Source organism: Rhipicephalus sanguineus, chromosome 2 (assembly GCF_013339695.2).
Source record: "Rhipicephalus sanguineus isolate Rsan-2018 chromosome 2, BIME_Rsan_1.4, whole genome shotgun sequence".
Lineage (NCBI taxonomy): Eukaryota > Metazoa > Arthropoda > Arachnida > Ixodida > Ixodidae > Rhipicephalus > Rhipicephalus sanguineus.
The window spans coordinates 62,541,184-62,554,759 of NC_051177.1; the positions used below are offsets into that span (position 1 = coordinate 62,541,184).

The 13,576-nt window shown below is 44.8% G+C and overlaps 1 protein-coding gene across 2 annotated transcripts in view; it reads right to left on the reverse strand.

The window, feature by feature from the left end:
- LOC119383097 (branched-chain-amino-acid aminotransferase, cytosolic) overlaps positions 1–13,576 on the reverse strand; it is a 56,063-nt gene that overhangs the window by 21,116 nt on the left and 21,371 nt on the right. For both annotated transcript variants that reach the window (XM_037651093.2, XM_037651094.2), the window contains exon 4: positions 7,431–7,541. In XM_037651093.2, the coding sequence (XP_037507021.1) occupies positions 7,431–7,541 (111 nt within the window). The remainder of the gene's footprint in view (positions 1–7,430; positions 7,542–13,576) is intronic.

A 13,576-nucleotide genomic window follows, 5' to 3' on the forward strand; every position in this document is an offset into this window, starting at 1 on the left:
CAGGGTACTAAGTTATGCATTTTCCTATCAACCCTTACTTTCATGTAGCACACTGGTGTCTCTTATACCCCACGTGTCTCTTATATCAGTGTCTCTTATAAAGGGGTTCAGCTGTACACTCAGTCTTATTCCAGTATACGCAGAGATTTTCGCGGAGTATTGGGTTACCAGACGATGGTTTTAACATCTTGTGACGCTTCGTGCAGCCACAATTACAGGTGCGTTTCTTTGCTTTCGCTGAGTGTCCATGGCGAAAAATTGTTTAAAAATTTCACCGACGATTATGATATTGCCTAATGCAAATTCTGGGCACAGCTGTTTAGGTGTTTTGATTTTGCGAAAAGTTGGGGCGCGACTGCCTCACTAACCTGGAGACAGTGGAAGGCAGCACATCGACGTGTTCCACAACAGCCACTGCACACAGGCCTTCGTTCATGCCGCACTTCATTTCCATATAATGATATTCGTGGATGCCCTCGTCGCATACCTTAGTGATGATGTCATCGGCGACTGCACGACGGCACGCACTACTGTGGCACCACGGAACCTGTCGTCTCACCCCTATCGTTCCCTCCTCCTCACGCTCTCCTCGCTATCGCTGTCTTTCATCCTCTGCGTTCGCTCTTTTTCATCCGCATTCGCTCTGCCGGTTATGCCGACGCCGCTCAAAGCAGGAACGGGCACGCCTAAAAGCGGCGCTCTAAATCTTGTTTATTGTAGGCGTACTTCTGCCCAGAAAACTAGATGCAAAATCTAGAAGTACGCCAGAGTGTTCCACACACAAAGTGTCCCATCAACCAACGCAAGTCTTCTTCTCCCAAGCCTCGCAGGTCAACCCACTTTCTCGTGCCCGTGTGCGAGATGCATGCATCTCGCACGCGGGCACTGTCACAAGAAGTGCGAGCAGGCCCGAGGCATTGCAGACGCTAACACAGCGGCTCACTGCACTCCACGTTTGCTCTATCAGTTACGCTGCCGCCGTCGACACCGCTCAACGCAGGAACGAGCACCTTAGAGCTGCGCTCTAAAAGGCAACGCATTCGGAACTACGCCACTGCCGAGAATTTACACCAGCAGAGAAGTAGAATACATTATATTTCTGTAACAACAATTCTGTGCTCGCCTGGTTCATCTTTGTGCCACCAGGTTGACCCACGTATCTGGCCTCTCACGTTTACGGCTATGTTAACCCGGTATGCTAAAACAAAGAAGTCTGCGAGCAAATAAAAATTCTTTAATGCCATCTTCACAGGTTCACATGAAGATGCGAAGCACTTTGCAAAATGCCAGCAAGCTTGGACAGTTCAGCTAAATGCTGAGAAAAACGGGCGAATGTGGGCTCACAGTCATTGCTCATTGTAGTACTCGCGCGAAAACAAACGGGGACGAAGAAAGGAGACACACGGACTAGCGCAATCCAGCAACTGATTTATTTTTGAAAAAAAAAAACGTTTGCTTAAAAGCCCAACGTGATCTGCGCGCTTCCGCCAGAGAGCACACACCATCTGCGCATATAACAATCACTAGACCACAATTCCCGAGATCATCGCGTCCACACACACAAACACACACACCAAAAAGAAAAAAAAACATCAAAGGCACCTACATCGACAAAATGAAAAGGGAACGTCATTAAAGATACGCGGACAGCAGCGAAATCTCCTTATCTAATAAAGCAACAGATGGATGGCTGATGCACTTGTCTTTTAGTCTCTCAATCCAAAGCGCCTCAACTATTTCCCTCGCAGTCTTGTTCCAGTGTTTGAACAGAATGCCAGTGCCTCCAGGCTGAGGTATGCACCCTTCTGAGGTATGCACCCTTCGAAGGACGCCTTCTGATACTAGAAGGTGCAAAGGTGGACAAAAGATATAAGGAGGTCCTCAAGTGTGGACCAAAGTACTGCGTGGAACCAAGGCTCAGCATCGTCGACAAGTTGGCACTCACAAGAGACATTGCCAGGAGTGTCCCAGAGAAAGAAAAGGAACGGTGCGTGGTGGAATGTGTGGACGTGGTTGCCAAGGTTGAGGTGAGCAGTAGATCTACGGCGGATGTTGAGAGGACTGCTAAGTATTTGGTTGATGAAAGACTACGTGTTGTGCAGGCGGACAAAGAAGGTTTTTTTGTGGTTTTACCAAATGAGTGTTATTTAGATAAAGCTGTCCAAGCAGATCACAAGTGCTTCAAAAAAAGTGACGTAAAGGTAGAAGATGCGAAAAAGAAGGCGGTTGAGCTACTAAAAGGATGCAACCAAGAGAGGCTCGCGCTAGAAGTAAAGAACTCGAAAGGAATGAAATTGGACATATCTTTTTCCGCTAAAACACACAAGGAAAGAATTCCGTTCAGGCCAATTGTGTCGGAGAGAGGGTCTTGGCAGGTACTTGTCGCGGGATTCCTGCAGGAAAAGCTGAATTCCATGGTAGTACAGGACCCGTTCTTGTTGGACAACTCTGATGGGCTTGTTAAGTTTTTGGCATCAGACAGTATAAGCGGTTGCAACTGGGGATTTAGCATAGACGTGCAGGACCTCTTCTATTCCTTACCGCAAGGACCCCTAATGAGCTCAGTTAAAGACTGCATCACAAAGGACAACGATGAAGTTGCTTTCCGCAACACGTGTGTGATGACAGTTGAATCCTTCCTAGAACTTTTGCTTTTTTATTTACAGAACACGCACGTAGGATTCTGTGATGGAACTTACATACAGGCCAAGGGGGTGTGCATTGGTTCTAAGGTGGCTCCTATCCTCAGCAGCATTTTTCTGGGAAGTATTGACAGAGAGCTCAAAAATGATTTAGAAGGTATAACATACAAGATATACAGGTATGTTGATGACTATTTGATATTGGGCAGACAAGAGGACAAGGAAGGGTTCAAGAATAGGGTGGTTGATGCCTTCAATTCTCGGGGAAAAGGCTTGACATTTACGTCTGAGGTACCTGTAGGCAACAAATTGCAGTTTCTTGATATCAAGTTAGAATTTCAATCGGGGCATGTGTGCTGGCACTTCTCGCCTAGAGCGGGGAAGCCGCTTTTGAATTATGCATCTAATCATTCCAGAATTGTTAAGAATGGTATTGTCATGTCTTGTTTCATATCAGCGTTAAGAAAGTCATGTTTTCATACTATGAACACCGTGTTTTTACAGCAAGTTGATCGCTTGCGGGAAGCCGGGTATCCAAACACCATTTTGCAGGCTTCATGCACTAGGCTAATGAAGAAATTAAAACGAGAAGATGACTTAAGCGGTGCTAATCCCAGAAAAAATGAGCCATTTTCTAAGGTTTCAGTTATTCCGTATGTGCACGGCGTGTCACACCGACTTAAAAAGGTAGCCGAAAATTACGGAGTGAAAGTGGTGTTTTCAGCCCATAACAAAATAGGAAAGGTGTGTGCCAAGGTGAAAAAGATGTTCGAATGCAAGGAACGAACAAAAAAAGAATGCTATATCAAACATCCGAGCAAGAACCAGTTTGTGGAATGCGCGACTAATCCTGTGTACAACATTCCTTTGACGTGTGGTCATGCGTACGTAGGGCAGACTGGACGTTGCTGCAACACTAGACTAAGGGAGCATTTGTCCAGCCTGAAAGGTCGCCCTAGTACGCATATGGCCATGCATTGTAAGGAATGTGGGTGCATACCTCAGCCTGGAGGCACTGGCATTCTGTTCAAACACCGGAACAAGACTGCGAGGGAAATAGTTGAGGCGCCTTGGATTGAGAGACTAAAAGACAAGTGCATCAGCCATCCATCTGTTGCTTTATTAGATAAGGAGATTTCGCTGCTGTCCGCGTATCTTTAATGACGTTCCCTTTTCATTTTGTCGATGTAGGTGCCTTTGATGGTTTTATTTTTTTGGTGTGTGTGTTTGTGTGTGTGGACGCGATGATCTAGGGAATTGTGGTCTAGTGATTGTTATATGCGCGGATGGTGTGTGCTCTCTGGCGGAAGCGCGCAGATCACGTTGGGCTTTTAAGCAATCTTTTTTTCAAAAATAAATCAGTTGTTAGATTGCGCTAATCCGTGTGTCTCCTTTCTTCATCCCCGTTTGTTTTCGCGCAAGTACTACAATGAATTCGTTCCAACTAGGCCGGCTAGCAGTTTTGCTTCAGTCATTGCTCCCTAGGCTTTCCTGCTGCAACGGAGCTGTCAGTCACCACTCATTGTATGTCACTTTAATGCGGTCCAATGTCACCAAAACTTACTTTTGTTACGCTTCCTACACAGTGACAACGGTGTCAATCACACTAGCAATGGGTCTCGATTGTGACAATGAGCATTTAGGCACACTGTGGAAGCGGATTAAAATATATTCTATAAATGTTTGCTGGGTCCAACACTTCGTGCTGAGTATCCTTGCATTCAAAGGAAGCCTACAGAAGGCTCTTTATAGCCTCAAACTTTGGTGTCTCCACCCCTTTGAAGGGGCCCTGCAAAACTTTTTCAGCATTGTCAGAAAACGCAGCTGAATGGTAGCCGAGGTTCCTGAGAACACACGCGAGGAAAATATTATAGTGCAGCACATGTTCTCCTCGGGCCGTCAAGCGCACGCTCCGCCTCCGCTCTCCACTGCCACGTGGTGACGCTGTGCGAGTAGACTACGGGAAGCTGGCGCTGAACAGCCACGCATATTACAAAGCTCACGAATTCGTGTTTGCATCCGAGTTTAATTGCACTCATGCTTCTCACAGGCTTTCAGAGGTACAGGGGGGATGAAAAGAAGCGCGAACATAGCGGCATGCTGTTTTCATCAAGCTCTGACCGTGGTGGCAATAAAAAGTTGCTAGATGGTCTTTGATTGTATCATGAATGGCTCCGTCTTTTTATCAATCATCTAGGCTACAATCACTTGAAAATAAATCTGAAACAGCGAAGAATGTAGATGCTACATGTTCGCGTTTTTTTCCATCCCCACTGTACGTATTCTGCAGGCAGTCTGTCAGGCCGTGCCGCCGGTTCGATACTTGCATTCAAGTTTGATAGTATTTGTGTTTTATTTTCTATTTCAGGCTACTGCAACCACGTCATTCACATGCCTTAGTATGTCATACTGTTGTGTTCCGCTCTGCAAGTGGAACGGAAGGAAATCACGATTGTTTTTTTTATTTTACCTAAGAAGACTGAAAGGCGAGAGCCATCTTCTTTTTCCTCCCAGTCAATGTATTGAACATCTCCTGCCTCCCTCCGAGATATTTCTGCACCTAACGTGGTTTTCTTACAGTCTCAAGGATCAGAGGCAATGCAAGCTTTCTGCACCTTAGCTGTTTATGCACTGCCTCCGTGATCGGCCCGTTTTGACCAAGCGAAGATGTAATATGATGTCACATTATGTGACATCACGATGATGACACAAAATTTTATGATCTGTGACGTCATATGATGACGTCATCACGTAATGATGATTTCTTGCATCATTTGTGTTGACGCCGCTGACGATCAATTATTGCATTTGATGGGAAATCTAAGGCTTTGGCCTTAATACACTGTTCAGCTGTCGTTGCATGAAATTCAAGCTGCTGCTGGTGTTCGGTAGAGGTGGCCTGCAGTAATTAGGCGGGATAATTTGGTCTCTTAATACATCTTCAAACTACACTAGAATATGTAGCCGTCATTTACAATCCGAAGATTTCATAGAATATAAGAAGCTGCAGCTTAAGAAGGGTGCAGTAGTGTCAGTCTTTGCAGACAACCCTTCACTTTTGCAGCCCAAGGTAACAACTGAAGCAAGCATGGCAAGCATCACTAAACGTGACTGCGCTGCGTCTGAACAGTCAACGAATGCATGTACCAGTAGCAACGCTGCCTCGTAATCACCGCCACATGCAGCACTGACATTAGGTCCCAAAGCTGAAGAATCGGAGCCCATGGACACCACATGCGCTACTGGCGAAACAACCGACAATCATCATATACATTGTCACAATGATTGTGTGCACAAGGCTGAGAAGGCTGCCCCATGCAACAAAAGCGTCCAGGTCGACAGCCATTCGGCCTCTACTTTGCTAACTTCCAAAAAGGCCAAATGCAAGAGAAAAGAAAGCTGAGGAGTTAGATACTGAGGTTACAACAATCCATCAACAAATACAAAGACGACCTCAAGCAACTGAAAACAGGCTGCATTTTTCGTGCCTATCACATTGACTTAAGTTGAGAGTCGGCACTACGGCTTTCGACTTCAACAGCAGCATCCGTTCACACATATCGGCCAGTGTTGCAAGCAGCACGCGGCATATGCAACTGTCTTTGTTTTTCGTATCCCCACAATTTAACTGGTTTAAGCTCTGAAATTGTAAAATCACTTGGCAGAGTTCCTTATTTTTTGGTGCCAGCTACTGCTTTCTCTCGGTGGCAACAAATGTAATTATCAAAAGCTTTACGAAGGAAATGGTGATCACATATATCACAGGAAGCAGTCTAGTGACATTTCATGCTATTTAGCGCCTGAAGTCCAGGCTTGCGTGTAGTGTGCTACACCAGCAGAATGTAGCATGCATCGGGGAACTTTAAGCACCCAAGCTTTTAGTATTAGCTTCTGGCAAATGCTGCTTTCAAAAATCGACTTTAAGACAGCCAAAAACCGACACTCTCAGTCAAGTGAACGTAATGGCGACAAAACAATCTTCCGCACATCACCGACATGCTCTCTCTGGTATCGATCTAGCAGACAACGCGCAAGCGTGTCGATCAAATGGCCACGAATGACACATGCTAGAACGACAAGTGCTTCGTGATTCCCGTTTACAAGTCTTCATTATATTTTAAACAACGCGAATACAGCCAAGAACTGAACCATATAGCACCTTCGAACGCAGCCACGGCATTTGTTTCCACGAGCGACGACGCAACTGCGTGTCTACTCCAGTGGCGGTGCCTGGCGGCTAAAAGCCACACAAACGCCAACGGCCGATTCCCATTGCAATCCTCTCCTTCGCACAGGCACAGAAAGATAAAGGAGGCGCTGACCCAAATGACCACGCCATCAACCCAAAGTCCACAACCATTGGCTTATTTGAGCATCGTGACCCACATAGTTACCGAGGCTGCCACAAGAGGCTGCCACTTGCCCGAGCGCGCTCGCGATCACACTGAAAGTAAGCCGTGCGTTCGAAAAAAAAAAATGAAAGAAAATGCTCAAAGTCATGACACGCGCTGACTAAGGGACGCAGCTTCTTGCCCCCTCGTCATCCTTCTCCCTGCGAAGCTTTCAGCACTCTCACTAGTACGAAAGGAGAGAGAAAGTGCTTGAAACTTGCGACAAATCCCTGTAACTCCGCTGGTACTTGACGGATTGTAAAAATTTTTGCAGCAGTCGATTCGTGAAGCAATAAGCTCTTTAATGAAGCCATTCGACGATTACTTGAAAAAGTGTCGCAGGGCCCCTTTAATCAATTAGGTAGTTATATGTAAAGTACAAACCACAAATACTCACAGGAAGGTCGAGTCTCGCAGCCGAATTTAGAAGTCGTCGTACGTTCATTTCTGGCCTGAACAGTCTAACCTTGTCGTCGTGGCCACGGTAGGCTTTCAAGCCTTCGAAAAGCTGCACCAGAGAAGAGCCCATGTAGTTAACAGAGGGAAAACCTGTTTAACATTTTTATGCTTACACAGTAAATCTCAGCATAATCATGTCTTCCTGAATAGATATAAAAAAACATGCATGTATGGATCGAGCTAAATGTCCAAAACAATAAAATATTAATAACAATGTGCTTTCTACATATGCAAATAATGCATACCCTTCAACCTGTTGCCTGTTCTTTCAGTCAGTACATTTAACACACATCATAGTGCTAATTAATGCACTAGAAATAAATGACAGAAGTGTTAGAAAGCTGAAGGTGACGTTGAGAAATAGCTTCATAAAAATGAGACCTGAATAAACAAAACAAGCTAGCGCTAGTGCATTGGTTTTGCTAAGAAATGCAGGAGCATTATAAAAGTGAGAGAATAAAAGAAAGCAACATCACAGCCGTTAAAAATAATCTGTTGAAAGTAATGTGTTAAACGTGCCAGTTTCAGAGCCGTGGGTAGCTTCAGAACTAAGCTACGTAATAGACTCGTATTTCTGTGACGCACTAATTGTTGTAAAGTACTATCTAGTCACTGTCAACTACTGGTGACAACCTGAGCATACATACAACACAGAGGTCTATTTACTACAAGTTCTCTTAAGCTCACAGAGAATTTTCCCTGCGCCCTGGAGAATACCAACTCTTGCAGGGGCAACCTCATTTTCTCTCATCCTCCAATATGGGCTAGCTCTGAATTACACTCTACAGAACGAGCAACTCGCATAACGTGATCCAAATAAGAAATGTTCAGTTTCAGGACCATTGCTTTGAAAGAACATTTGGCATTATTTTCCCTTGTAACCAAGAGACTGGTTATATTGATGGTCCATAGAGTTTATGCCAGCATAACAACGCAAATTAACCTAGCTTTACTTTACACGGGGTGTTTCAAGAAATGTGTCCAAAAATTGTCATAAATAAGGGAAGCATTGTGCAGTTCTCCAAACATGTGTAGGGGTCAACCGCGTACCAAGTATCCTTCACTAAGCCGTGTATCCTGGGCACGTGCAAATAAAAAGGAACCACTGTCTCTTTAATGTGAATGATGGTCCAGATAATAACAGAGATGGCACATCAAAACACTTCTGAGAAATCCTAATGTTCTTCCTTTGTAGCTACATGCTACAAAATGGATGGGCGACAGATTTCCCCTTTCATGCTCCAGAGGTTTGAAGTTATAAACAGTGGCTGAAAAAGGGATGCTGTAGGGGCCAACGTTTCAACAAGTGAAGTTGTCTTCATCGAGGATTTGACGAAGGTGAGCCCATTTGTTGAAATGTTGGCCCCGGCAGCAATCCTTGCACTACCGCTGTTTTAAAAACTGGGAGTACATAGTCATACAAGGCTTGCCAACCTTGAGTGCTGCATACCTCGTCAGCCTTCAAATGCTTAACGACTTGAATTTCATTAAAACCCAGTCCTAGTGCTTCACTGAAGAAGAACAGACAGTAAACTTTAATTTCTAGTTTGTTTCTTGCTATTATCTATGTCTCGGGACTTAACAGGCACTGGCACCTCATTTCTTATAATGAAATGAATAATAAACAATACCTTTAAATAATGGCCAGTCGTGTTTAAGCATGAAATTAACTCTAGAATTCCCATAACGTAGATTAGATCAATGTGAAAAAATATGACGAATCATGTGCAAAGGGAACATTAGTTTCACAACTTACAAAAGGCCTTATAAGTCCCGTGCGAATGTGACCTTCAACAAAAAGCTAGCATGAGTGAAATAAAGCAAAAAAAAAATACCTCATGCCCATTCGATCTGCACGTGCACTTCATCTTTACGGTCTTCGTGTGAGAAACAAAAGGTATAAAAAGGCAGTGTTTCTCTCAAGCGCAGCTGAAGGTGCACGAGCCGCGCGTTCACTGCACTTTTGCAGTGTTGGCGTTAGTAAAAACATAAAAAAGCGGTGTTCGCACTATATAAAGTGCACAGCACAATAGCCACAATAAATGGCTTTAGCAAGCATTTCAGTCATCTAAAGCAAATGCATAGGGGGACCCAGTGAGTTTTATGCGTGCAAACTTTTTTTCACGACGTGCCCCACCTTGTTTTTGCTGTCCATGTTACTGTCTTCATCAACCCATCTGACCTCATCATGAACTGAATCCGATGATTTTTTGTCAGGCTGGAATTGTACCTATTCTGAACGCAGTCAACTACAGTCAATTAACTTTAGCGCAAAGCAGCAGGTGACAGAAGTGACGCAGGTGTCACGAACAGTGACAAGTTTGACAAGACAATTTGCGGGCTGGCCCCGCCACGGTGGCCTAGAGGTTACGGCGCTCAACTGCTGACCCGAAGGTCGCGGGATCGAATCCCAGCCGCGGCGGCTGCATTTTCGATGGAGGCGAAAATGTTTGAGGCCCGTGTACCTAGATTTAGGTGCACGGTAAAGAACCCCAGGCGGTCGAAATTTCCGAAGCCCTCCACTACGGCGTCTCTCATAATCATATAGCGGTTTTAGGACGTTAAACCCCAGATATCATTATTATTATTAATTTGCGGGCTGGAAATAAAATGATTGGAAGGGTATACCACGTGTCTTCAAGCAGATATGAGAGATCTCACAGTATGACGTAGATCTACGTATAACCGTGCACATAACACCAAAAGACCAAAAGGCATTGACTCTAAAAACGCCAGGCCTGCACTGAAACCGCAGCACAGTCACAGCGAAAGCTGGAAGAGCGGCGTTTCTAGAGCCCGCTGTAAGCTCTCTTGGGGCTACAATACAAGTACACTAGAAAAGTACCCACTACGCCATAAATCACACTTTCTGTGAAGTTGGGATGCACCTACTAAGCCATTATTCGTCATTCTGCGGAGAAGCGAGGCACCAGCTACACGTCTGTAAGGCATTATGTGCACATTGTTGACGCGACGACTGATGACGATGAAGAATTATGGCTCAGCCCTTTGTAATGGGTTGGAAGCTTTAAACGGCCCACCAGTTATGTAATTTGCATTGGGTGACGCCCGGTCGCTATTTCCCTCTCCCGTCATGCTGTATAACATACCTTGACGTGGGAGAGAGACGGGGGGGGGGGGGGGGCGAAAAACTTTACTAAGACCCCGAGGAAATTGATCATGCGCTTATGGGCGTCCTTGGCAACCAATACAAGTGCACTTGCGAGGAACCCACTACGCTATAAATCATTGTAATTTTACTGAGACCCCAAGGAAATGGATCATGCGCTTAGAATAACAGAGAGCTGAGCTAGTTGGTAAGTATTCATTCTAAAAAGACAGGGCGTGCAAACACGGACACAAGAAAGAAGTCAGGACACCACAAACGCCGTTTGTGGCGTCCTGTAAATCATTGTAATTTTACTGAGACCCCGAGAAAATGGCTCATGCGCTTATGGGCTTCCTTGGCAACCAATACAAGAGCACTTGCGAGGACCCCACTACGCTATAAATCATTGTAATTTTTGAGAAGTAGGGCAACAGGCACTGTGCCATTTTTCGTCATTCTACGGAGAGCCGTGGTACCTGCTAAACGCATGTAAGGCATTATGCGCAGTTTGTTTATGCTGTGCCTGATGACGATGAAGAATTACGGCAGAGCCCTTTGTAATGGGTTGGGAGCATTCAACAACCTACTCGTTGCGCAATTCGCATTGTGTGACGCCTGGTTACAGAATTCGCGGTGTGCGATGCTTGGTGCTTATTTTACTCTTCTACCACGCTATATTGCATATGCTAATGTGGTTCCTTCCCGACATGAAGCCTGTATAGGACCTTTTTTCAAAGCAGTTCCAAGCACCAGCATGGCTCAGAGGTTGAATACTGGGCTCCCACGCAGAGGGCCCAGGTTCGAACCTCGTTCCATGCTGGAATTTTTTTCTTATGTCGTTTTTTTTCTTATTTCGAAGCGATACTGGTTACGGACACCGGCGGCGGCGGCGGCGGACAACTACGGCGTCAAAAACGGCCGGTGAAATGATCTCATAACAGCTTTCGCTGTAAAACAGCTGGGCTGATGGCAGCTTTGCTGGGATGCCGCAATCAACTAAGTGCACAGAACTTTAAGTGAACTCCATACTGCTTTCTACTTGCAGGTGTAATGCTTCAGGGACTATGTGAGTGAAATTAGGCCCAGTATTTTTGTATCTGTACTTTAAAGGTCGACTGGGCAATATACAATGTCACTTCTAATGCAGCTTAGGTGGCCATGGCATCACAACACATCGCCACTTGAAATACCCTTAATCGCTAATAAGGCTACAATGGGGGCTAGTTGCTATGTACTCATCTTGTAATGCGCTGACACCGACTGAAGAAAAACGAAAGACAACACAGGGTGATGCGCAAACTAATAACTTACATTATTTCGAGCATCGACTTACGTACATACTCGAAAAAGGAAAGGGGAAATGCGAAAAAGGAGGGAAAAATTCAGTAATCAAAAAACGGTACTATATGATAATAAAGAAGGCACATCAGCGTCCGTCGTGTAGAACAGAGTCACCGACGTGTGTCATGTGTTGTGCATGCGATAACATGGTTGCCCTTAAAAGGCTCATTTCATTCTGAGAGAATGAAATTGAGGGAGTGCTCACGCACCCTTTGCTTATGTACATATGAAACTCTTTACACGGAGGCTGACACGCCTTCTTTTATTAGTGTCTATCGTTTTTGATTACTGAATTTTCCCCTCCTTTCTCGAGTCTGTACACAAGTCCATGCTTGAAATAAGGTAAGCTGTTAGTTTGCGCATGTGTTGTCTTTCGCTTTTCTTCATTTCGTGTCATACCTGGCAGCATCTTCAAGCATTCCAATATCTATCCACTAGGGCGCCTACATTAATTAATTCTTCTACTGTAGCTCAGTCATGATGTTCAGTGTTTGTTCCAGTAAAGCAAATATTTAGCTCCATGACTGTATGTTTTCTTCTGATGTTAACCATGGCATATGCAATCCCAGGGTCAATAGGAACACCACAGCAAGCAGGCAGCCAGAACCAAGAGGCCTGACAGCAAAAGACCATTAGAGGCAACTGATTGCAGTGCGAACTCAACACAAGTTCAAACAAAAGGCATGAAGAGCATGGCGTGCGTGTCTTCTTTGTGCCTTCGTTTGTCTTTGTGTAGAGTTCGTGCTGAAATCAATTCCTCCCGTGTTGAAAGAAAGGCCTGTAGTCAAATTTGGTCACAGTGTCAATAAAGTGATGATTGGGGCTAGTCGGTTCATAAGCGTGCACTGGTTGAAATTATCCCAAGAAGTCAGACGGACTCCTTAACAAAACGAACTCGTCCTGTTATCCCCGTATCTGTCCAAGTTCTTTCAGTGACAATCTCAATGAGTGCACCCTCAATGTCACATGGTCACAGACATGGAAGCCAGATAATATAATAATTGTTGAGGTTTAACGTCCCAAAACCACGATATGATTATGAGAGATGCTGTAGTGGAGGGCTCCGCAAATTTCGAGCACCCAGGGTCCTGTAACGTGCACCTAAATCTAAGTACATGGGCCTCAAACATTTTCGCCTCCATCGAAAATGCAGCCGCCGCGGGCGGGATTCGATCCCGCGACCTTCGGGTCAGCAGTCCAGCACCACAACCACTAGATCACCACGGCGGCTATGGAAGCCAGATACAAATTGTACAAGAAACAACTTGGGAAAATTATTGCACATTTCGAAAGCCGATTATCATCCACGAACAATAACAGCAGCAAATAATATTTTTGAAATGTGTAGCATTCTAAACTTCACAGTGAACATGACGCACACGGCCTAAGTGATAACTATTACTGCTGGAAAAATTATCATAATTGAACTGTATTTCTAAAAAAATGTAATAATTACATCGTTAATTTTACAGCAGATCTTATCACAAAGCAGCAAACCTCGAACTTCAAGAGCCTTCAAGATTTGCCAAAAATAAATAATCAAGCCATCTCCTTTTACACACCCACTGCTGATCATGCCAACGTTCTTAATGCTACGCTATTGTTGAATATTAGTTCTGTCGGACGTGACGGCA